The following is a 23,742-nucleotide window of genomic DNA, read 5'->3' as shown; positions in this document are numbered from 1 at the left end:
GCTGCTGGAATTCTTTGTGCTGCCCTTCAGCTGCTCTCCTGCTGCCCTGTGATCCCTCTCCAGGCTCTGGGCATGTCACTGGCATTGGCATCAGACTGGTATGTGTGGGATGGACTGAGGTTCCCGACCCCCAGAGGCTTTAACTGCATTCAGTGGGGTACAACTGGATGATCATCCTTGCCATTACTTCTTTCTGTCATGGGGAAAAGTATCTCCACTACCCATTTTTCCTCATCTTGTCCTATAAACATTTTCAAAAAAAGATTTGTTACAAGTATGAATGAGTCTCCAAACCTTTACATGTAGAATTTATATTTTAGATCTTAGCACATAAGAAGTGGTCAGAATCTTCAAGATTAGAGGCTGCCTTTACTCAAAATAATCACAGTTTAAGCTATTTTTCTAAAAAATAGCCCTGACCAGGCATAGTTTGAGAAGAATGACTCTTCAAAAGTCAAATGCAATCTTGATGACAGTGAACGTCTAACAATGTTTGCAGAAAGTCAGGAGTTTATCTTTCTCTGTTCCCCAATGAAAGCTGCAATTTAGTAGCTTAATGATGGTTCACCCAGAAAGGTGGATCCAAAAAGACTGACAGTAGCCAAGTTTAAGCCTTACCTATAATGTTATATCATTCTTAAAAGACAAAGAACAATTTCATAAACACACAGTTCTAAAACATGCTGGGAAAGCCTTATCACATACTTAATTCCAAAAATACATATGGCCCAAGGAAAAAACAGAGTACATACAACACTGCTAAAAATTACTTATGCATATGGTAGTTATAAAAATGTTGTGATGAAATATAAGGTGCCAGCACTACAACAGTAAAACTGCTAAAGCTAATAATATCAAACAGAACAACTGAAGATTAGCTTTGCACTACAAACAACTAAATCTGTCCTTAGTAACAAAAAAAACAAAGCATAAGCTTCTGTAACACAATCCACCTTGTGAGACTCAGCTTTGGCTTTTACATGACACAGTTGATCCTCGAGGTAGGTTCCATCCCCAAGTGAAGGTGTCCATACTGTCTGTGGGGGGTATCAAATTCAGCAGCTAACACAGCATCCATCAGTCAACACAACCAATTCCAAAGCTGTTTGCTTATGCACTCAAAGAAAGGCACTTTGTCATACAGGGTTTGGTTTCCTACTGGAAAGATCATCAAAGGTAAGCAAGGGGAAATTGCCATGCTATGAATTGATCTCATCCAGCCTTTCATAACAGACGCTTCCCCCAGCACACACAGGGAATAGATTCCCACGGGAGTCTCTAGTCACACAAAATTCCAGAGCCACCTGTTCTTACATCCAGACAAAGTATGCAGGCTCAGTTGGGCACTACCCCCTGCACTGACAGAAGCCAAGGGCCCACAGGCAAACCAAGTAACAGCAAAGGACTCATGACAAGGGGAGAAAAAAACAACAAAACCCTCAAACCTGACTTCAGGCATTGCACTGTATGTGCTCTCCCCACCCCATCCACCACTCAGGCTCACACCAAGCTGGTGCTGCCACTGAAGCTGACACATTCTGCCTGTATCCCCTCCCTCTGACATTTAGTTTTCTTTCTTTACTTAGAAAAAATTGCATGAAAAAACCACATTGGAGAGGACAGCAAAGTGCATCATGATTGTATCATAAGCTCTGGAACACAGAAGGATCTTTTTGGATTAATGCGCACACACACACACAAAATAAAAACAAGAAAAAAAAAAGCCAAAAATACTCAATTTCAGAAAAAAATTGTTCTTAACTGCACATACAACTTATCTGTGAAGGCACACAGCCACAGGGAGGCATACCTTTCCTCTAGAGGTGGCAAGCATCTTCCTATGTGGAAGTTCTAGCAGCACAGGATGAATAGAGGCAGAGCCCAGCTGGGCACCCACCTCACACAGAGCCAGCTGGCAACAGGTCTGTGCTGCAAACAGGACTTGGGGTGAGTTACACTGAGAGCAACAACCCCCTGCCAGGATTACACTGGCCTGGGAGTAACATGCTGATTTAACCTTCTCAGAAAATGCATTTCCAAAAAACCTACATTTTAGCCTCAATTTCTGTGTGTCAATAGAAACTCAGTGGGTGTTGGATTAGCCTGCCTTTCTCCATGATAAAGACTACTTTCATTTTCGGCTTCTTAGGCTTTGTGATCAGAAAACAGTTCTCCCATCAAATTGCAAGTGTCAGAAAACAGAAGTGCTGCATAATTTTCTCTAGAATGTACAGAAAAATGCATTTTAATCCACATCTAGTCCATGGATAGCAACATTTCCTCAGTGCTGAGTCCATTTAATGCTTTTGAGGTCAATTCCATCCTGCACCATTTCCCAGAGGGGGCTGTAAAAAGAAAGGAGAAAAATGAGGGCTAGCTAAAACACACAAGACATCGTGAACAATAACCAGATAATTTTATCAATTACACAAGAATTTGCCTATCTTCCCCCTCTGGAGGTCAGTGAGCTTCAGGTGATGAGGCCTCAACTGTGTCCTCAGCCCAAAATACAAAAGGTGAGAAAGCAGGTGCTCCACCTCCTTTCCTGCTCCCACTTCCTGCATAAAGCACTGGTGTCTCTGAGACTGAGCCCTCACATTTTCAGTGTCCAGATGAGTCAGCAATCTTTCAGTTTCACCAGAATAAATCAACTTATCAATACATTAACTCAGTAATACCATCTCTGCCTTAGAACCTTCTAGATACTGCCCTACATTCTTGCCCTACTTGTATTCTTTCTCTGACAAAGACAGAATCTGTGAAAAGGTTCAAGTTTGTTTCCTTAAAAATTTGTCACTACTGTTAAGATCAGGCCCATCACCCACTCTGGGGACACTGCTTGCTGATACACAGAACCACCACCAGATTTTCGAAGCAAATCATTACTTTCAACTAGATCCAGCTCTTCCCATGATTACGACACCTAAGAGGTCTTCATATTCAGTAAGAAAATGGTTCACCTCATCTCCCTCAGCCTCTTCACGTGCTGTATGCACTTCTGTACTGTATAATCCACTTCTTCTTCTGTAGTGAAACGACCAATGCCAAACCTAAACCAAAGGAAAACCATTAAGGACCAGAATAATGTGAGTATGGAGGGGTGGAACAAATCCACCACCTACTTTTACCAGAACAGAAGAATATGTGGAAACACTAGGGCAGAACACTCCACACACCTGATAGATGAGTGAGCCAAGTCTTCGTCGGTTCCGATCGCCCGCAGAACGTACGAAGGCTCCAGTGAGGCTGATGTGCAGGCACTGGGGAAGGGAAGGCAGGCCAGCGTCAGACCTTGGTTCACCTGCTGATGCTACACTAAAATGACACTGCACTAATCTTCTCCAAAAACACTCACAGATGTTTCTTTTTACTATGACTCTTTACAACAACCTGTATCAGGTTGTCAGCCTCTTAGAAACCACCATGAATACCAGCAAGAAAAGTGATATTTCTGCTGCCGAAGAAAAATGAATAGAAGGGGCAGGCACTAGAGGAAAATGGGGGTAATAAATTAGGAGCACAAGGTAAGGAGAGAGAACACAGACAATGGAGCAAGAATAAACATGATGTCACACAGAGGCAAGAGGAATGCAAATAAGGAAGTGGGTGAAGTAAAGGCTATGAAAAAAAGGCAAAGCAGCCAAGACAGAACTATCCAGAGAAGGTAACACAACAAAAATACAAGGAAAAAAAGTCTGGCAGCAGAACAAATAAATGAATAACAGAGCACAGAGTAATCCAGAGCAACATGATCCAGTTACAGTTGCCAGTAGGAAAAACTTTCACCTTGAAGCAGTAGGGAAAACTGGTTACTTAGACTCAGGTTTTACAGGTAGCAACAAGCAGCACAAACCAGAGAGCTGTTTACAGCTCCCTGGTGCACACAGCAGAGACTCAGAAGAGACCTTCACTTCACAAGTGTGCGGCTTCAGAGACGGTCATGTGGAGACTTGTTCTGCCTGTTTGTAGTGCCAACCTGTTTCTAATTAGCATATGCTGACTGCTTTGTTCTCAAAGGTCAGGGAAGGAGGGCAACCTTACCCTCCATTCATTTCATCACAAACATCAGAAGTGTCTTGGTAACAGCAATGTTACTCATCACTTCTGTAGTCAGCAAAGCTCCATAAAAGCACATGCCATTTTCTTTCTGCTTTTGCATTTAACACAGGGACTATGAGCTGATTTAATTCAGAGACTTGCCCAGCCTCGACAGATTGCAGTTAAATCCTACTGAAGGACAAAAGCTGTTCAAATGCTCATGGCCTTTAGAATGAAAGTGTCACCAGTACAAGATAAGGCTACTCAGATCACAGGTAACCAGTCTGCAAGGCTGGCAGGTAGGAATTCGTAGGTTGTTTTTTGTGGGTTCGTAGGGGCTTTTTTGTGGGGGTGACAGTGAGTGCATCCCTTAAAGAAAGCTGTTTGGAGTGATCCTTAAAGAGAAGAGAGCTACCTGTGGGGGGTGTGTGGTGTCTTGTGACCAATGAGATGCTTCAGTGTATGTGAGGTGAATTGGTTAACCAATAATGTCATGACATGTTGGATGTGAGAGGATATAAAAGATGTGGATGTTACTGAGTGAGATTAGAACTGGAAATAGAACTAGATCTACTAGGAACTTCTACTACTACTACTACTACTATGAACTGCCTGTGAAACTATCTTGAATAAAGTCTTGTGAACCTTCTGATCAAAGCCTTCTGATGCCTGCTGTGCCTGAGCTCTTCGGACCGTCATTCATGCTGCCCCCGGTACTCAGGGTAAGGGGACCCTGCAATAAATGATGACCCCCTCGATGCATTCCCTATACTTTTTGTTTGAGGATTTTTGTTTGTTTGTTCATTTGTCGTTTTGTTTGTTTTTCTTTCAGTTGAGATGCATCCCTTAAACACCACCTCAGAATGCAATCAATGCCAGGCTGACTCATTAACTAAATATGCAAATAGAGGCACAGAAGAGACCACTCCTTAGCGTCTACCTCCATTTGCAAATGCTATTTTCTCTCCAAAATATACTGCTATTCTTCCCATACATTCTACCTACCTTCCTGAAGACAGAGCCACATCTTTCAGAGCCATCAGAAGACTCTCACCTTCCACATACGCAAAAGATAAATTGATGCATCCTATATACAAATAAACAAAATAGAAAGCAAAGAAATCCATCAACTGCCATCTCAGGCAAACCCTGCCCTGCATGGCAGGCCCTGCACTGTGTGTGGCTCCGTGGCCCTGGTGGGCACCTGACCTGGGTACCGATGCTCGCGGTCTCCATTCATCACCACGTCAGGGACTTCACTCATGATTCTTGTAACCAGTCGTTCTGCCAGTTGTGAGATTCGCTTGTGGTCATACTAACAAAGAAACCAGAAGAGACCCAAGTGATGAACAGTGTACAGCCTGTCCTCGCTCACACTGCTTTGTGTCACCAACCGCGAGCAGACTTTAGTAACTGGGTTTGGCCAGAAAGAACACAGCTGAAACTTAAACTGTCAAACTTTGCCTGCTCTAGAGACTGTTTCAAAAGACAGTAACCACTTGGGTCCTAGCTAGATCAGTCTTCAAAAGTGTTTCAAACGATAAAGAAAGATCCACCTATACAAGCTGCCAATTGGGCTTTCATAAAAGCACTGAGTTCTTTGTGTTTGAAGACAAGTTAGGCAATGCACAAGATGATGCATTTTGCACCACAAAAAAGGGCACCTATTATGGCAAGTGCCCCTCATTTCCCAGAAGCTCTCCAACCGTACCAGAGACATGGACTTACGAATCACTGTGAACTCAGCTTTTAGCATCAGTAACCTGCAAAAAGAGAATTGCTCACATGCAGTGTCTTGTTCCAGGCTGAAAAATGAGGTCACTTACACCAAGAAAGCAGTAAGGTTTGGGATCAGCCCTGGCACACAGAATCAGCCACAAGCACACATGCAATTCATGCTTGTTTTCACACTTGAAAACGCTTTAGAAGAAAACCAGGCTGCCAATTGATTTAGAAATGCCAGGACTCTGCCAGGCAAGGAAGAGAATCCAGATCTGAGGCTTGTGCAGAATTTGGACTCTGCAGGCTCCCTAGCCTCAGCTTCCATAACCACCCAGCTCAGATGGTGGAATTCTGCCTGTCTCCTGAGAAGAAGCTTGATCCTATGTGTGCAATGTCTGGCCTATGCATCACACTGGCACTGTATTTAAGGATTTTTACATTCCAGCTGTATGGAAGGCACTGGTGCCCACAAACCAATGTAGCAGCCCACAGAGGCTCAGACACCAGACTTAGCAAATAAACTTTACTGTCCAACCTAGGAAAAAAGAAAATAAATTCTTAATTGCAAAGCTGCAGTGAAGTTATACTCATTTCAGAGATGCTGCCAATACATGTGTGAAGTGAATACAGGCAGATAAAGCTGCACTTCACTGTAACTGTCATCTGTAGCCCTGTTAAAGAAAACAATTCAAACCACTTCAAGAAAGAAGAAACTTTAGAAAGAACTTCCAATTACCCAAAAACATCCTTGAAGTTCTCAAAATGCTCATTTAACGTTAAGGCACGAGAACCAAATTTAATTCAGGCACATGAACACAAAAAGGCCTAAGGAATCCAAGACCTAAGTGGTGCTGTATATTATTTTCTGGCACCCAGGGCAAGTACCTTCTCGCACGTACCTCCATCTCTTGCTGTGCCACCTCACAGGCTGCCCCCAGGCCCACTGCCAGAGGGGTGGGCACAGTCCCAGAGCGCAGTCCTCTCTCCTGCCCTCCCCCACTCTGCAGAGGCTCCAGCCTGACGCGTGGCCGGCGGCGAATGTACAGAGCCCCAACCCCTTGGAAACAAGGAAAGCTGTTTTACTGTATGCCCACAGTTCTGGAACTATGAACAGGGACTCCAAGGTTTGGCCACATTCCTTACTTCCACAGCAGACACACATTTGGACACTTAATTGGAGAAAAAACGTAGTAAACAAGTACAGAATTGTATTGTTTTCTAGGACATGGTGTTTGTTCCCACTGTTCACATTCAGGCTCCCAGAGCTTCAGCCACGGGAGCTCAGCTTCTTCCACTGTGCTCCAGCCACCTAGGGACTCACCATTTCTTCTCCATCCCACAATTCCCATGCACCAGCTGAAGTTCATCCCTTTGCAAAGAAGTTTTTATGTGCAGATATTTCACTCACTGGTGAGTTACTTCCAACTCCTTTCCCTGGATTACCACACCAGCACCAATCCCAGGAGTCCTCTCACTTTCTTCTCTTTAAGAAGACTCATCAGTGGTAGCCATTTGCAGTAGGTAGAGTAGATGAGCCACTTTTGACAGCCAGTCAATTTCACCCTCTACCCTCCTCACCTAAAAACTCGACTTTCATATCTTCATGTGTTCTGGTACACCTAATGAGTGTCGGTTACATGGGAAGCACAATTGCAAATTCCAGCCATAATAAATTGTGAAAATTTATGTCTGTTATCTGTCCAAAGTTATTGGTTGAAATCTTAGTCCTTGTTCTTCAGCTCTCAGGGGAGCTTGTACAAAATAAAGGACATAATGCAAAATAACAAATTTGCCTTTTGTTTCTGAATAGAATAAAGAATGCAGCAAACATGATTTCTGGCTTTCTAAGCCCACTGTCACAAACTAAATGGACCATGACAGTAGTATGACCATGACAGCTGGACTTTCAGTATTTGGAAGTCAACTAGAAAATCCATAGTTGGATTTTAACCCCCATTCTGTAAAGAAGATGCACAAATGGAGTTGTAGGAAAGAAGCCACTGGAAGTAGAAAACCAAAATCACTAAGAATTTAAACTTTCAAGTTACTTTTTGGTCTCCTCACTGCAAGTTACACCTGTGTCTAAACTTTTCCCTATAACCCAATGATTTAATCTCAACCATTTCATCATGAGTTCTGCTTCAGGGGCTGTCTTGCTTGGTGTGAAAAGATACTGCTGTAATGGGGCCACCATTATACACCCCCATTTCTTCCTTCAGTGAAGCCACCTCAACCCATCAGCACTGAAGATCCACTTACTGCAGCTCTAACCCGTCAGCAGTGCCTGAGCTACTCCACAGTCCATCCAACACCAGTCCTAGAACAGTTTTCTACAGCTTAAGTAACTGTCACTATGACAAACAGCTGTGACTTCATCCCTTGTATGGTTAGCTGAAGACAGGCATGGAAACAATCCCCCATAAAACACTTCAGTGAGTACCTTTGGGCCCATAAATTTTATGACCGCTGATGCTCATCAGATCAATTTTCATGCCATTGACATCCATAGGAATTTTGCCGATAGCCTGTGCAGCGTCCGTGTGGAAGAAGACCTGGCGCGCACGGCAGATCTCACCTGCAACAGAGCACCAAGCACACCACGTCACCCTCTCCAACTGCTCTGGTCCCAGTGGTCAGCCATGGATCTGACCCTGGGATCAGCTCAGTTGGTTAAAAACTTGGTTGTTATAATGCCAAGGTCATGGGTTCAATCCCCTGTGTGGGCCATTGACTTAAGAGTTGGACTCGATGATCCTTGTGGGTCCCTTCCAACTCAACGTCTGTGATTCTGTGATGAAGCATCACTGAATCTACACCAACTGCAAGGACCAGTTCTGAGGTGACAAAGGAAGAAATGGGGACTGTGATGTTTCTTTCACAGTGAAGTGGCTTTCGCAGTGCAGGGGCTGCTGCAGGTGATGCCTTGGCACAGGTTTAGACAGGCAAGACCACAGTGAATTTCTTCAGCCAAGAAGTTAAAAAGTCTACTGCTGTTAAGCAGTGAGATTGTTTCCAAACTCACATCTACCAAGAACAAATGGTTGCATGAGATGTCTAAGTTTCCACATACAGATAATGCCACAGCTGGACAAAATTGTTTGTTTCTTGATTCTTTTTCTTCCCAAAATCAGTCCAATACAAGCTAACCTTATTTTCAAGTTCATATTTGCCAAGTATTTTTATGTCATTTCCTCTGCTCCCCAAGTTTTGCAACACTCAGCCTCAAAAATGTTCTCAGAATGGTCACTAGTCCTCACACTTGCTCATTATTACCACCTGAAGTTATTCAAGCCTGCCACCAATGTTTCACACCCAGATCTAGAATATACTGAGGAACAAAGTAATACATTGTTTGTGGGCAGCAAACTTAAGCATTATTTATTTTTGTCATCAAAAACTCACAACTCATCTTCCCCAGAATCCACACCTAGCACATCTGCATCCCAGACCTCTGCTCTGCACAGGAGGTTCAGCATCATCCTTTACAAGGCAAATTGTCCTCCTGTATTTCAGCAAGATCAGCAGTATCAGGCTACAGGCCTCACACTCACAGGGCCTCACAGTCCCTCTGCAAGCCCCAGGCCTGGCCCATGGGACCTGTAATCAAACTGTTGTGAGAATATCCTGTGGGAACTGCAGCTGGCACAGCCATCCCTGGAATTTAAGCGTGGGACCACAGTAATGACCTTGGTAATATAAGTATAGGAGGAAAATAAGAGTCCTCAGAGCTATAAGCAATTCAGCCATGGTCAAATGCTTGTCAGGGAAGAAAGAGAACCTGGAAAAGCCTTAGGGAAAATGCTGCTTTGAGCTTAATGAAGAAAAAAGCAAAAGGAAACCAGCTGCACAAGATACATGCCACAGCCTGAGAAAACAATACCCTACACACCATGAACTCCAGGGCACAGCCAAAGCCAGAACACTGAAAATGCAAACATCTTAGGAAAGGACATCTTGAATATGAAGGTGTGCTGCTTCTGGCTGGGGTAAAATTCACTTTATTCACAGTGGCTGATTTGGGGCTGTGTTTGGATTTGTGCTGAACACAGGGGTGATAATATAGTGGTGTTATTGCTGAGCAGGGTTTACATGGAGCCCAGGCCTTTTCTGCTTTTGAACTGCCACACTGGAGAGGGAGCTGAGGCTGTGTGCGAGGCTGGGAGGAGACACAGGCAGGACAGGTGACCCAAACCAACCAAAGGGATACTCTGTAACCATATGACATCATGCTCAGTATATCAGGCTGGGGGGAAGGAGGAGGAAGGGAGGGACGTTTGGAGTGATGGTGTTTCTCTTCCCAAGTCACCATCCCATGGGATGGGGCCCTGCTCTCCTGGCAGTGCTGAACACCTGCCCAACAATGGGAAGCAGGGAATTAATTCTTTCTTTTGCTTTGCTTGTGTGCATAGCTTGTGCTTTCCCTATTAAACTGCATTTATCTCAACCCACCAGTTCTCTGGCTTTTACCCTTCCAACCCTCTCCCCACCCGTGCAGGTGGGTGAGTGGCTGCCAGGGTGACACCAGGGCAGAATGGAGGGTGTGTTTTGTTACCCTCATGGGAAGCTTTATCAACAAACCCCCATGGCATCCAGAGAGCTGCATGTGTAGGCACCTGCTCACCCTCCTGCCTGCTTCTCCATGTCCCTGATTCTCCGGGTCTCCCTGTCTGTCCCTCCACTTGACTGCCCAGAGCCTGGCTCACCCTCTCCCTGCCTCCTGTGCCACAAACCTGGCTCTTCCGTGGCCTTTGGGCCTCCAAACCAGCAGGTCACGACTGTGTATGGCAATCCTGGGGGATGGGTGGTGCTCAGCACCCTTTGCCACCCCAGATCCTGCACATTTCTCCTCATAAACACTACCAGTACTCAATAAACTGTTACAGTATATAAGCTTAATCTGGCCAGTTATTCTGTGCAATTTTTTCATCCATCTTACATTTCAGAATGAAACTATAAACACTGCAGCTGATCTATGCAAGGCTGTAATTGCTGTAATGCTCATTGTAAAAGTAGTGAATTTCATTCTCATTTCCCTTTTAAAATCAATTTTTATTTGGGACAGCAGTATTTATCTACATTATATTTTTATTTTAAAATATTTATAATATTATTTACTCCTTAACCATGTTACACCTAAACTTTTGCAACAGTGCCACTTGGGGGTGAAATTAATAACTAAAATGAAGCAGAAGCAACCTCAGCTGGCATCTTGAACCTGCAGGGTACTTACCAATGTCATGAATTGGCTGCTTTACTCCTATTTCATTATTCACAGTCATTACAGAAACCAAACTAGTATCTGGCTGGATTGCAGCCTCCAGCTCCTGGTGAAAGAGTCAGAGGGACAGAAGCTGTGACTAACAGGTCACAACAGGACACAAGCTTCTCATGAGCATCAACTTGAAACAAAAACTTCTGTTTTCAGTTGCTGTCTGTCAGTAACTACTTACCTTCAAATCTATGAGCCCATTTTTCTTAACAGGTAGATACGTGATACGAAACCCTTCTGTTTCCAAGGAACGACAAGAATCCAACACACACTTGTGCTCCGTTTGTGTGGTAATTATATGCTTTTTTCTGGATTTATAGAACCTTGCAACACCCTGTCAGGCACAATCCATGAACAAGAAATTAGCCATCAGACCACCAAAGAAAGGCAGCATTACACTAAATGATTGCAAGCAAGAAGTCATTACTTAGATATAATTCATTTGGATCTTTCCTGTTTGAGCCCAAGTCATGAATCTAAAAGGTACAGACACATAATCCACACTACAAATCTCCACCAGCACTCAGTTTTCCAAGTAACTCATTTCTCAAAAAGCCTGTGAACATATTAACTGACAGAAGTTATAGATGCCATTAACCAAAATACTTTTAAGGAAACATTTTCAGTGGAGACATATACACTGAGAAGTCTGAACAACCACATACTAATGGTTAAAACACAAGACAGTCCTAATGAGAAAAAAGTTCCTAATCAGCATGTCCACTATATTTCATGATAAAGATTTTAATTACATAAGCAAAGATACTGTATTTGGTGGATGCAAGAGAAACATTGAATTTTTAACACTGTCCTCAAAAGCATGTCCCATGCACCAGAACATTCCTCCAAGTATTTCCTCCACATACATAGCAGAGGATCACAAGGAGTAAATACAGGAATGCAAGTATTTCCTACCAACATATTAACATTTCAACTGCTGAAAGATGCACACAGTTCTTAAGAGCATAATTTTAACATCATAAATACTATGAGTATAAACCTTTTACCTTAATTGCCATATTATTAGATTCTGTTGCACCACTGGTAAATATAATTTCCCGTGAATCAGCTCCTATTAAATCTGCAACTTGCTGTTTAAAAGGAAATACAATTTTGATTTGTTAAAAAAACATATAGTGAATTCAACACAGCAAAATACAAGCAAAGTGTTTTCAAGAATACCCACTTGAGTCTCAAAAGGATTATAGCTGGTACCCAGCAAAGTTATGCTACAGTAGTCTAAATATCTGCATTCATACAAAATACACAAGGAATCTCTGGTCATTAGCAGGAGTGGTATTAAAGATTAGCCTGTCATAAAAGACATAAGAAGTTAAGAAGACAAAACTCCACTACATATCACTTTCAAGAAAAATTACAAAGACCCAAACCCAAGATTAGGAGAACGATAAAATGTGGAGCATCACGCTTGTAACCCCAGGAAACCAAAATTCCTGAGGCATCTTTGCCTAAGTATTGGTTTCTGCCATTTCACTTCCTCTAATCTCACTATTAGGGCAAGCACCGGATTCTCCATCTGGGATGGGACAAACCTGAATGTACGGACAGACTGGGAATGAGCCGCTGGAGAGCTCTGAGGTAGGGGATTAGGGGGTTTGGGTTGAGGGCAGGTGGAACAGGAGCCAGCAGTGCCCTGGCAGCCCCAAGTGGCCCAGCATGGCCAGCCGGACACCACGCCCGTCCCGCGCTGCTCTGGGAACGTCCTGGGGCAGCTGCAGAGACAAACTGTTACAGAGCACACGCAGAGCAGCCCTACAGAGGTGGGGAAGGGCCTTGTTACGAGTGGCCGAGGACACTTGTCTTGTTCCGCTGGAGCAGACTGAGGTCAGACCTCACTGGGGTTTGCAGCTTCTCCATGAGCAGCAGCAGAGGGGCAGCATCACTCGGAGCTCTGTGACCAGTGACAGGACTTGAGGGAATGGCTGGAGCTGTGTCAGGGGAGGTTGAGGGTAGATATTAAGGAAAGGTTCTTCCTCCAGAGGGTGGCTGGGTGCTGGAACAGACTTCTCAGGATAGCAGTCACAGCACCAAGGCTGACAGAGCTCAAGATGTGTATGGATGATGCTCTTGGGTGTTGGAATTTCATATGGTATTTCACCTAAAAAGCAAGCCATATGCTGAACTGCCTATGTAAATTAGTGCTGTAGCCTTAAGAACTAATTAATGAAATCAGAAATGGCTGCTGCCGACTTTCTCAGCAGATGTGCATGGTCAGCCAATTACAAGAAGCTTTGTAATATAAACATTGTTAGCCAATAATCAGTGCCAAAGTGTCAACACCTGCGGAAGGTTCCAGTCTTAAAGATGTATATTAGTGTGTGTGCACATGAATAAAGTGGCCTGTTGCAGTAACTTCTGTGAAGTCATCTCAGCAGGTCACAAACCCGTCTCCCACAGTTACACTTGGGCACAGGGTGTGACCCTTGGGGATGGTCCCGTGCAGGGCCAGGAACTGGACTCGATGATCCTTGTGGATCCCTTCCAACTCAGGATATTCTGTGATTCCATTTTTTCTTCCAATAAATCTACTAAAGCTAAGAAAAGAATAAGCTGATAAATCCAGCCCACAGAGAACAGGCTTTTTTCCTTCATTGCTTCTGATGTTGCTTTGACACTGAATTTCCTCACCAGCAGGAAAACCACGACTGTGGAGAGCGCAAGACTCACCCTCCTCGCCTTCTCCATGGCAGCCTCGCTCTCCCAGCCGTAGGCGTGGGTCCTGGAGTGGGGGTTGCCATAGTAGGCTGTCAGGTATGGGAGCATGCTGTCCAGGACTCTGGGATCCTGTGGGACACACAAAACACCCGCCTTAGAAACGGAGGAGGAAAAGCATCTCTGCCGTCTCCACACACACGTTCCCCTGTGCCGGGTCAGCAGCACCCCCTGCCGCGGGGTCTGGCTTGAGCTCGGGCCAGATCTCAAATGCATGAGGTTATTACACGGGATGTACAACACAAGTGTCTGGCGATTGTGTTCTGGCCCTCACACATAGCCTTGATCTGCACTGAGGTGATCACAGAACAGGAGCATCTGAGCAAATAGAACCACAGGCTGCCTGGGCGAGCCACGGCCCCGAGCCAGGAGCGGCCGGAGTTCCCGGGCCGGAGTGAGTTCCCGGGCCGACAGCAGCGGAGTTCCCGGGCCGGAGTTCCCGGGCCGGAGTTCCCGGGCCGGAGTTCCCGGGCCGGAGTTCCCGGGCCGGAGTTCCCGGGCCGGAGTTCCCGGGCCGGGCACAGCGCCCTGAGCCGGGCGCCAAGGACACCAAGCGGTTGGGAGCGAGCCCGTTCCCGGCGCGGACCGTACCAGCGGGGTGGTGGCCTGCACGTCCATGTAGAGCGGCCGCGGGGCGGCGCCGCCATCGCCGGTCCGGCCTGAGGGGAGAAGAGCGCGGAGCTGCCGTCAGGGGCGGCGGGAGCGGCGGGGCCGGCCCTGCGCCACAGCGGCTCTGCCCGACCGCGGCCTTACCCGGTGTGGGTGCCGGTGCCTGTGCCGGTGCCTGTGCCGGTGCCGGTGCCGGTGCCGCCGCCGGTGCCGCCCGCAGCCCCCTGAGCAGGGCCAGGCCGGGCAGGCGCCGCCACAGCAGCATGGCGGGGGCACGCTGGGGGCGGGGCCGTGCGCGCCCCGCCCCTTCCCGTGCGTGGGGCGCGCGCCGGAAGCGGCGCCGGGCGGGCGGAGCGCGCAGCCGAGCGAGGTGCGGGGGCGCGCACGGGAAGCGCACCGGGACCCTCCGGGCCCTCCCCAGGGCCCGCACCGGGGCCCTGCCGTGGGCTTGGACTCGATGAGAGGGGGCCGGGGCGGGCCTGGCCCGTGCTCGCGGGGGGCGGGAGGGCGCGGGGCGGCCCCGGAGCGTGGCGGGGGCGGAGCGGGGCCGTGGGGCCCGGCAGGAGGGCGGGCGGGGGCGGGCCGGGTCTGGCCGCTGGCACCGCGCGGTCATCGCTGCGGGTCTGTCCTTCCTCTGCCAGATGCCTGTGACCGTGGGCCCGTACGGGCAGTCCCAGCCCAGCTGCTTCGACAGAGTAAAGATGGGATTCATGATGGGCTTCGCAGTGGGCATGGCCGCGGGAGCGCTGTTCGGCACCTTCTCCTGCCTCAGGTAGGCCGGGCAGCGGCTCCCGCTGCTGCCGGGGCTGGGAAGGGGCCGGTTCCGCCCCGGGGCCGTGCGGTGGGTGTGCGTGGCCAGGGCCAGGGGTCACTGCCCAGCCGTGTGCCAGGGGCTCGCAGCCTCACAGACCTTTCCCTGCCACTCGCTGGGAAGCTGGGGCTGTGCGGGAGGGGCTGCGGGGATGGTCTGTGCAGATTGTGCAGCCTCTCCTGGCCCTGAGGCCGCCTGAGCTGCTCTCGGTGTGTGCATCGTGCTCGCTTTGCACGGGGACAGTTCCCAGACTGGACGCGAGTGTGAACTGGAGCGTGGGCAGAGCGTGGCTGGCCCTGGCACAGACCGACTGTGCCGCAGAGAGGGACAATATTTCACCTTCCTCTGGGCTCGCCAGGATGGAAACACCGCGCCCGGGGGCTGCCTATGCACATCAGCTGTGACAAGGAGCCACTCGAGTCAGCTCTGCCACACTTTGCAGAACTCTTTCTGCTCCAGGGTTTTCACCTGTCTTTGAACACAGGCAACAATTTGATAATCGATAAACCCTTGGACCAAGGGTTGGACTTGATGATCTCAGAGGTCTTTTCCAACCCAATCGATTCTATGATTCTATAATGAGCCAAAAAGGAGGAAAAGGCACAGAGTTTAATCCAAGGGGATTTTTTCTGATCTTAGTTCCCAGAGGGTATTTGTAAGTATCATGATGCTGGCAGAAAACACAGGTTTGGAGGATTTAAAACAAAGTGGTTACAGTGGTTCAGCTGTACCATTTCTGAGAGAAAACCTCATGTTTTAAGAATCAAGTGCATGAAATTCCTTAGACTGTAAAGTCACTGCAGTGCTTAAAAGCCAAATATTACAAGAGCTGCTTGAGGCAGAACAATTCTTTTTGTTTCAGCCTGACCTCAGGTTAAGTGAGAACTGGAGAACAAAACACCTCTGGACACTTCAAGGCCTTTCAGTCCTCTCAGATATATATATATATATATATATATATGTATGTATGTATATACACAGTCAGTAGTAAACAAGTTAATTTTAGGTTGCTGGTATTACAAATACTGCCACTGCAGCCAGGCAGGATGGCAATACAATAGCTCAGACAACTCTTTTTGTACTCTTCCGAGTCAAATACTTGGACAGCATGATTTTTTTCCCCATATTAAGGGTATTTGGAGCACCAAGATGCAAAGCTGTTCCAGAGTGGTGTGTCAGGAGGTTCCAGTGCAGGCAGATGTACACATGGGCCATTGGTGAGAGTCAGTCCAGGCTGCTCAAGCACAGGGCACGGCCCCCACTCTCTGAGGGGCGATAGGAAAGGCACCGCTGCACAGATTTAGACTGAAGAAGTGTTCAATTTGTAACCATGAGCTGGTTGTCTCATGTTTGCTGCTGCTTGTCTGTGACCTGTCAGATTTCAGCTTGTATGTAATTCCCTGGTTTTCTTTACTTCAGGATTGGCATGAGAGGACGAGAGCTGATGGGTGGAGTTGGCAAAACGATGATGCAAAGTGGTGGGACGTTTGGAACATTCATGGCCATTGGCATGGGAATACGCTGCTAACCTGGAGTTTGGGATTTATCCCAGAGTGCCCCCACCAGCCATTCCTTCTCTGTACCATAATAAAATCTTTAGATACCTGGAAGTGAGAGCTCTTCATGAAACAGCAAAGCTCCACCCTCTGTGCTCTGCTGATTGTAAACATGCTTTTTACTGAATTTCTACTTTCCTCGTCTCTTACTCCCATGACAATGAGAATTAATCATCCTTTGTACTACACTGAAGTTCTTGTCTCACAGGTGTAAGTACAGCATATGCATTTCTCCCTGTGGCACTTGGGAGCTCACATTCTCCCTGTGGATGTGGAGTGCTCCATTCCCTTCATGCATCCCTACTCTAAGAAGGTTACTGGGTGGCTAATGCAGATTCATGATCAAATTTCTCTCCTCTTGCAAAAAAGGTGGGTTGAAGCTGGTCCCATTCTGAGTTCCAGGTGACAGGATGATGCCCTCCCAGGTGAGGGACCCCAGGAGGAGCTGTGCTTCCAGAAACAGCCTTTGGCTCCAATCTGCTTTAGCAGGCCTGGCAGAGCAGGGGATCCCTCACACCATTCACCAGCCCTAGGAAAGGGTGGTTGGTGTTGAAAAGCCTTTGGAAACAAGGCTTTTTTCTGCTCCTCCCTGAGTTCTGTGTAAGGAGGCAGGTGAGCAGCAGCACTGCCTGAACCAGCACCTGGAGAGCCTTTTCCCTGGTTTTAAGGCAGAAGCAGCACTCAAAGCCTGTTCTCAGCCTGGTGACAGGGGGCTTGGCCCAGAACTGCTCCCTGTACTCCAAGTGGCACTGGGGCATTAATACTGGACACTAAAAAAAGCTCAAGCACACCCGGAGAGCAGCTTTGTCTTCAGCTGTGTCACACTCCCCAGACCCGGCTGTAGTGTATCCCTGTCTGTTCCCACCTTTGTGCTCTTCCAGGCCCCTGCTCCCAGTTCCTGGATTGCTGAGGGCAGTCCTTTGCCCCACTGCGGCTCAAGCACAGCTACATAACAGCCCTGCTGGAGGGCAGGAACGCTTGGGAACACCAGCAGCATCACTGCACTGCCTGCCCCACCTTCCACCACCAGGAGGGATGTCCTCACTCCAGGCTCTCTCCACCTTGGCCAAATGCAGCTTTCCTTAGTGGTTAAAAAGGCAAAGCAGGTGGGACAGGGGTAGGAAGGGCAAAGCACAGCGACAGGCTCCCTCCAGAAACCAGACTAAGAGCCAGTGGAACTGATTGCTCCATCCCCAGGACTCAACCCTTTGTGAAGGATGGGAGTGGAGGTGGGCAGCAGGGAGTCATCTCTGGAATGAATGTTCAGCAAGCCTGAGGAGGGAAAGAGCTGTGCCTGGGGTCCTCAACAACCATGGCCACACTGCACAGAGGGTGGGGAACAGCAGGAACCAGCTCCTGCATGTGCTCCAGGCACAGGGTATCCCATGGTATACCCAGGATAGCACACAGTGGTATCCCAGACATTGCCATTGCACAGCATCCATCACTCACCTGCAGGCCTTGGCACATACTGACAAGCCACAGTGGGAGAGCAGAGAAATAAAGCTTCATGAAAGCCTTTTTAAGAGAATTTTATTTGAGTGGTTCTTACAAAGATTGTTGCAATATGAAAGTCTTTGTTTGATAGAAATATCAAGCTGTCTTGTCAAACACACTGAAGTAACCCAAAAATATATTTCAGAGCTCACAGAGCTTAAAAAGAGCAAAGATTATATGCAACCAGAACAAAACACGTTTCTGTATTTCCTACCCCTTTCCAACCTTCGCTGAAATCCTCAGTTCTGCCTCACTGCACTCGTGGAAACTCATCTGGAAATGCAGAGATCGTTTTGTTTGGAAACTTAGACACACCTCACAGTATTTACAAAGAAACTTTTACAGATACATTAATCAAAAGTTACCATCAAGAAATAAAACCCTCCAATCCTTCTATTCTTACCAATTATTCAGCACGAAGCAAGCTGAGTAGCTGTCCGCAGTCAGCTTTCAGTAGCCTTTTGGATTTTTCATTTATACAAAACACTAAATATGTCCCTCATCCAGTCTCTCTCTGATATTGCCCTTGAGCAGATCACCCACATTTAGTGAAATGTAAGATGTCTTTGCTGCATTAAAAGAAAGGCTCGTGAAACAATAAAAATGTCATTATGTCCCATCTGCCTTTTACAGAGAACTTGTTATCTATGAGCTACTTCTCAGTTCCTACGGATCACCTTAGTCAATGTACAAGAATTACAAGGCAGAACAAGAAGTCAACAGCTTTGTATACAGTGGAAATGCTAGTTAGGGAGAATGAACACACTGCATTTCTGCTTACTTCATTTTATTTTTAAAGGTAGCAGGAAGTGTACACAAAATGACATTAAATCCTTTCCTTTAGTTTTATCTAAATAAAAGATAACTCAATCTTCCTCCAAAAAATACCTATGTACAAAACTGACTAAATTAATCTTCATCGTCGAACAGGAACCAGTAGTTGGGTTGCAGTCATGGAGTCTGGGAAAAGGCTGTGGTACGTTGGAAGAGGTACATATGCTGCTGTAATCATTTTACCTAAGCACAGGATCAAAACAAAATCAAAATCAGGATCTGGTCATTTCTGCAATGGATGTCTCAATGTATGTGTGCATGTGAAACGCTCACCTGCAAACCACCTCCCATGCAACGCATTGACAGCCGCGATGGCAGCGGCGATCGAGGGACACTTCACGTACACGTTGCCCTGTGAGACACAAGGAGCTGTGAGAAGGGGAGACCCGGCCCTGGGCCGTGCCCCAGCCACCCCCTTGGCCACACCTGCCCTGCTGGCACCCTCAGTGCTGACAGGCCACACCTGCCCCACTGGCACCCTCAGTGCTGACAGGCCACACCTGCCCCACTGGCACCCTCAGTGCTGACAGGCCACACCTGCCCCACTGGCACCCTCAGTGCTGACAGGCAGCACAGCAGCTACCCCAGCACTACAGCTAAGCAGGATATGCAAGACAAAAACCTGCACTTGCTGTGCTCTCCCTGAGCTGTGAACGGCCCCTGAGAGCCCTCCAGGGGGGCCCAGAGGCTACCATGACTGTGAAAGAACAGCACAAGGGGTGTGGCTGCCCCTCGGCAGGGCAGCCACCATGGGCTGTGAGCCACCAACCTTAACCACAGATACCTCTCTTCTGGATCCAAGCTCCCATCACAAATCCACAAGGACCAAGCACTCCCCGTTCCCTGGGCCAGGAAGAACATGCAGAACTACAAGGGAGACTGATACTGTAAAAACTCTCCTATATGAACTCCAGCATCTGTCTGTCTTTACATGAACAAGGACGGAAGCAATGGAAAAACCCCATTCCAGCAAAGCAGGAAGTCTGAGATGCTCCCAAAGGTGAGTGACAGACTGATCTTTGAACTTTGTCAAAGATACCTGGAATTTCCCATCTGTAAATCAAGCACTGTGCCCCCCTAATCCAGAGAACTGCCAACAGTCATGTCAAACAACTCCAAGACACACAGATGCCCACAGTGATGTGCAGCACTTTTCTGTCTGCCTGCTTAGAAATAGACCACCATCAGTAATCCCCAAACCAGATCAGATTCAAGCTGAAAGAGGTCTTTCAGGAAAATAATATATTAAGAAACAGAGTCCCTTCATATTAAGAAACAGACTTGCCTCTAGCAGCCTCTGCTAGCCTGTACTAACTCTTCCCAGTGTGATCTTGCTCATTCCCTTCTCAGGAGGTGAACCTGAGCTCAGAGGCTGGTGACTAAAGCACTAAGCAATTAACACACACAGAGCTCTGCTCTCAGCCTCCTCCTGGCAAAGGCACCCAAGCAGCTTAAACCCCAAAATGAGGTACGGCGACACAAAGCCATGGTTTTCCTTCACAGCCCAGTGCAGATGGGGCAGGACAGGAACCACACACTCAGCTGGAACTGCAATTCTTTCCTCCACAACAAATCACCCCTCATAGCCCACACCTGACAGCCTCAGTGTGAAGATCTGTCTCGGACAGAGCCCTGAACGTGCTCAGGATGTAAGCCTTCAGAACAGAATGGCGCAATGGAGACTGGTGGTTTAGCTGGGCCTCAAATCAGCAGGCTCAGAGGATCTATGTGGATTGAGGAAGACAGCTATCACCTGACTGGGTAACCAAGGAAATACTTCATACCAGATGACCCAAACCTAAGATATGAGTGCAGCAGTGGGAGGTGTTTAGGCAGTTCCACCATGGCCGAAGTACAAGCAAGATGTGCTAGGGTTGTTTTGCTGTGCTAGGCCTTGCTCCTGCTGCTGCTGCTACTTGCCTTTTGTTTGAGTTCAGGGAAGTAGAAATATTTTGTTACTCCTTCTGTTTCTTGCTGGGTCTTTTGGGGTGCTTATAGATCCAGAGTGATAGAATCTGTTTTTGGTGGGAAGTAGAAAATTGTTGTTATACCTAACTTGTGTAGGTGTGTGTTATATTGTAATTTTCTCTTAAATTTCTCTTTTCTGTATAAATGTATGTAGCTAGTTTAAGCATAAACTTAGTTTGAGGGGTGTTTTTCCCTTTCTTTTCTCGGTGAGGGGGGAGAGGCTCTGACATGGTATTGAGCAATTGGCATTTTGCCAGCTCAAGCCAAGACAGAGACTTAGGTTCAAATACAGGATTTTTAAATATCAGTGGGTATTTCATATCTGGGTCACTGCTGTGCTACTGTAAGAAAACAGATTTCAGTTTTTATGAAACATTAACTCATGATGTAGGAGCTGTAGTTTTTTGTTTAAATCCACTTTTTTTAGTTTAAAATCCAACAGAATTACAGCTCCATGTGGTCAGAACATATGTGAGGTATATTGAGGGCTGGTGCATTTTTGGGGGAGTGGTCCTTGAGGAGGTTGTGTGGTGATGTTTTGTTTGTGTTTGGTTGGTTGGTTTTTCTGGGGGGAGGAAAGCTGTTCTGAGCTTTTGGTGGGAATTTTAATCTGTCTGGGAACAGTGATCACTCAGACAGTAACAGACTTACACTGTGGTAAAGGTTTCTGCCTCCCATCAGCCCAACAGTGATCTTGAAGACTGCAAGATGCCATCACGCTGTTTGACGTACTAGACTGTGGCTCCTGTCTAACCCCTCTGGAACCCACAGGAAAGGGTTTCAGGTGACATTGTGGCAGCTGCACAATGATGACAATTGTCAGCGAGTGCCAGGACAGAACAATCCCACCTAAGCAGGGTGGGTTTCAGCCCCACACCACAGCATGGAACACAGGAGAACACTTCCAGGGCCTCATGAGTAGAAATTATCCTGTGAGACCACCTGAAAACTGAACTTCCAGATGGCCAGATCTGTTTACAGACCTTCCACAGAGCTTAACTACAGGGAAGAGCAAACTAGTCTTGGGATTAGGTCAACACAAGTGAACAGAGAAGAAAATTATATTCACCTGTTCAAGATGCAGGTATGAATCTGCAATTCCCTGTTCTAGCTCCAGAGTCAGACTGCCAACTGCAAGGCTTTAACAACCAGTGACCACAGCTGGCCCCAAGCCTGGACAAAGCACACGTTTCCTGCACAGCCCCATTCGGCTGCAGAGCCCTTTGTGCTGAACCCTGGGCTCTCCAGAAAGAGGGAACTGAAATCCCTGATTTGTGGGAAATGCACAGCTGCAGGGAAAAGCCAAATGCCTGAAATGAAGTGGTCACTAATCCTCAGCCACAGAACTTCAGCTGGGTAAACCTGCAAGGGCAGCAGCAGCTCATACCCACCCCGGAGTCACACACAACAATTCACAAAAGGAGGGAACCTCCAAGAACCTGCACAAACTGTGAAGTACCTTCAAGAAATTAGGTTCAGTTTAGGAAAAAAACCCCATTTGTAATGCTCCCTCTAGACAAAATAAAGCAACAGAATTGCTAACATCTGCTTAGTGTCCCCCAGAACCAGGCATACCTGAGCTGAGTTTTTGTCTACATAGATGTGGATAACTCCTCCATGTTTGTTACATTCCTCAATCACATCATCTTTAATTTCTGTGTCCCAGCCAGCTTCTTCTTCACTGTAGGGGGGGCAGGAAAAACAGGACAGAGACATCACTCAGACCAAATCCAGCGAAAATGCATCAAACATACCCTTGCAACATTCTGATTTCTCTCATATGTGAAAGTCATCAAGAAATACCACAATGATAAATCACTTACGTTTGAGGATTAAACATGTTGGAAAGCTGGAAGCACTGTGTTGCAAGTGGTGGTACAGAAGCAGCTGCAGCCAGAACTGTTGTAATGGAAAAAAACCCCAGTAACTTATGCGAGAACACACTATGGATGGCTCTGATTTAAATGGGTATCTCCTATCTGTTTAAAATCCCAGCATTTGGCAATAGCAGAAACTGTTCTGACCAAACAGAAATTGAAGGCAGGAAAGCAAAACTCATAACTCGACTCTATCCAGGACAGATCCATTTAAATGGATCAACACCAAAAACAGCACATATCAACCACAGCTGAAGTTGAAAAGTGAAAAGATAACCCTGTACATTGATTTTGGGCAGATTTTCCATGTGAACATTAAAAGGCAAATACATGTATCTGCATCTAAAATGTCTGAGTTGTATGCCAGCAGCACCATGAATGTCTCGCTCCTCGTGGAAGCTCAGCAGCAGCTCAGGACAGTGGCACATCCCCAGCTGACTGCACAGCAAGGCACAGACACCTTGGTGAATTCTCCAAACTTGTTTTAAGCATGTTGAATTATGCCTCAAAAGCGTATCTGTACTTCTGTCCCTTGAAAATGCAGACTGTAGACAACATTTGACAACGAAAATGATGAATGTTTTTACTACAGGGTAGATCTATACTTCTTCCCTGTAACTATGGTATTACTACTTGTTGTTATTGTTGCTCATCATCCCAGTACATCATCTCAAACTGTGTCCCACAGGCTGCAGGCTCCTGTCAGTGGAGCTGCAATAATGGCCCCTCCTCCCTGCACTGCAGACAGATAACTCAGAAACCTCAATTCCTGATTCAAAAATGACCCCTCTAAGGCAAGGAGAACCCCCCCAGCCCAGCCACAGCTAA

At 46.9% G+C, this 23,742-nt stretch overlaps 3 protein-coding genes across 6 annotated transcripts in view; 1 reads left to right on the top strand and 2 right to left on the bottom strand.

Moving 5' to 3' along the window:
- Positions 1–602: 602 nt before the first annotated feature.
- NFS1 (NFS1 cysteine desulfurase) lies at positions 603–14,657 on the bottom strand. The gene is made up of 13 exons (XM_071572588.1): positions 14,516–14,657; positions 14,354–14,421; positions 13,718–13,834; positions 12,037–12,120; positions 11,211–11,363; positions 10,991–11,084; positions 8,201–8,335; positions 6,660–6,817; positions 5,248–5,353; positions 5,044–5,125; positions 3,177–3,260; positions 2,961–3,050; positions 603–2,345 (listed from the first exon to the last, which is right to left on the bottom strand). Exons 1-13 carry the CDS (start codon positions 14,634–14,636, stop codon positions 2,282–2,284), a joined length of 1,356 nt encoding a protein of 451 aa, XP_071428689.1. The 5' UTR covers positions 14,637–14,657; the 3' UTR covers positions 603–2,281.
- A 21-nt stretch (positions 14,658–14,678) lies between these two features.
- Positions 14,679–16,792, top strand: ROMO1 (reactive oxygen species modulator 1). Its single transcript, XM_071572587.1, has 3 exons — positions 14,679–14,741; positions 15,013–15,143; positions 16,602–16,792. The coding sequence occupies exons 2-3, from the start codon at positions 15,013–15,015 to the stop codon at positions 16,708–16,710; spliced, it is 240 nt and encodes a 79-aa protein (XP_071428688.1). The 5' UTR covers positions 14,679–14,741; the 3' UTR covers positions 16,711–16,792.
- Positions 16,793–18,254: 1,462 nt separating this feature from the next.
- Positions 18,255–23,742, bottom strand: part of RBM39 (RNA binding motif protein 39) — a 31,837-nt gene continuing 26,349 nt past the window's right edge. For all 4 annotated transcript variants that reach the window (XM_071573118.1, XM_071573120.1, XM_071573121.1 and 1 more), the window contains 4 exons: positions 22,861–22,936; positions 22,613–22,718; positions 19,343–19,421; positions 18,255–19,252 (listed from right to left, as the gene is read on the bottom strand). In XM_071573118.1, the coding sequence (XP_071429219.1) occupies positions 19,152–19,252; positions 19,343–19,421; positions 22,613–22,718; positions 22,861–22,936 (362 nt within the window). In that variant the 3' untranslated portion in view covers positions 18,255–19,151. The remainder of the gene's footprint in view (positions 19,253–19,342; positions 19,422–22,612; positions 22,719–22,860; positions 22,937–23,742) is intronic.

Source organism: Pithys albifrons, chromosome 18, assembly GCF_047495875.1.
Source record: "Pithys albifrons albifrons isolate INPA30051 chromosome 18, PitAlb_v1, whole genome shotgun sequence".
Classification (NCBI taxonomy): domain Eukaryota; kingdom Metazoa; phylum Chordata; class Aves; order Passeriformes; family Thamnophilidae; genus Pithys; species Pithys albifrons.
Note: the sequence above shows the minus strand (reverse complement) of the source record. Positions and strands in the feature narration are given on the sequence as shown.

What these genes read in the sequence shown, in the direction of transcription:
- NFS1 (XM_071572588.1), bottom strand. Translation starts at nt 14,636, where the DNA reads ATGCTGCTGTGGCGGCGCCTGCCCGGCCTGGCCCTGCTCAGGGGGCTG. An exon ending in CCGCGAGCATCGGTACCCAG is followed by an intron (nt 5,126 to 5,247) that starts GTCAGGTGCCCA and finishes ATTTGTATATAG; the next exon opens with GATGCATCAATTTATCTTTT. An exon ending in TTGGCTCACTCATCTATCAG is followed by an intron (nt 3,051 to 3,176) that starts GTGTGTGGAGTG and finishes CCTTTGGTTTAG; the next exon opens with GTTTGGCATTGGTCGTTTCA.
- ROMO1 (XM_071572587.1), top strand. Translation starts at nt 15,013, where the DNA reads ATGCCTGTGACCGTGGGCCCGTACGGGCAGTCCCAGCCCAGCTGCTTC. An exon ending in GGCACCTTCTCCTGCCTCAG is followed by an intron (nt 15,144 to 16,601) that starts GTAGGCCGGGCA and finishes TCTTTACTTCAG; the next exon opens with GATTGGCATGAGAGGACGAG.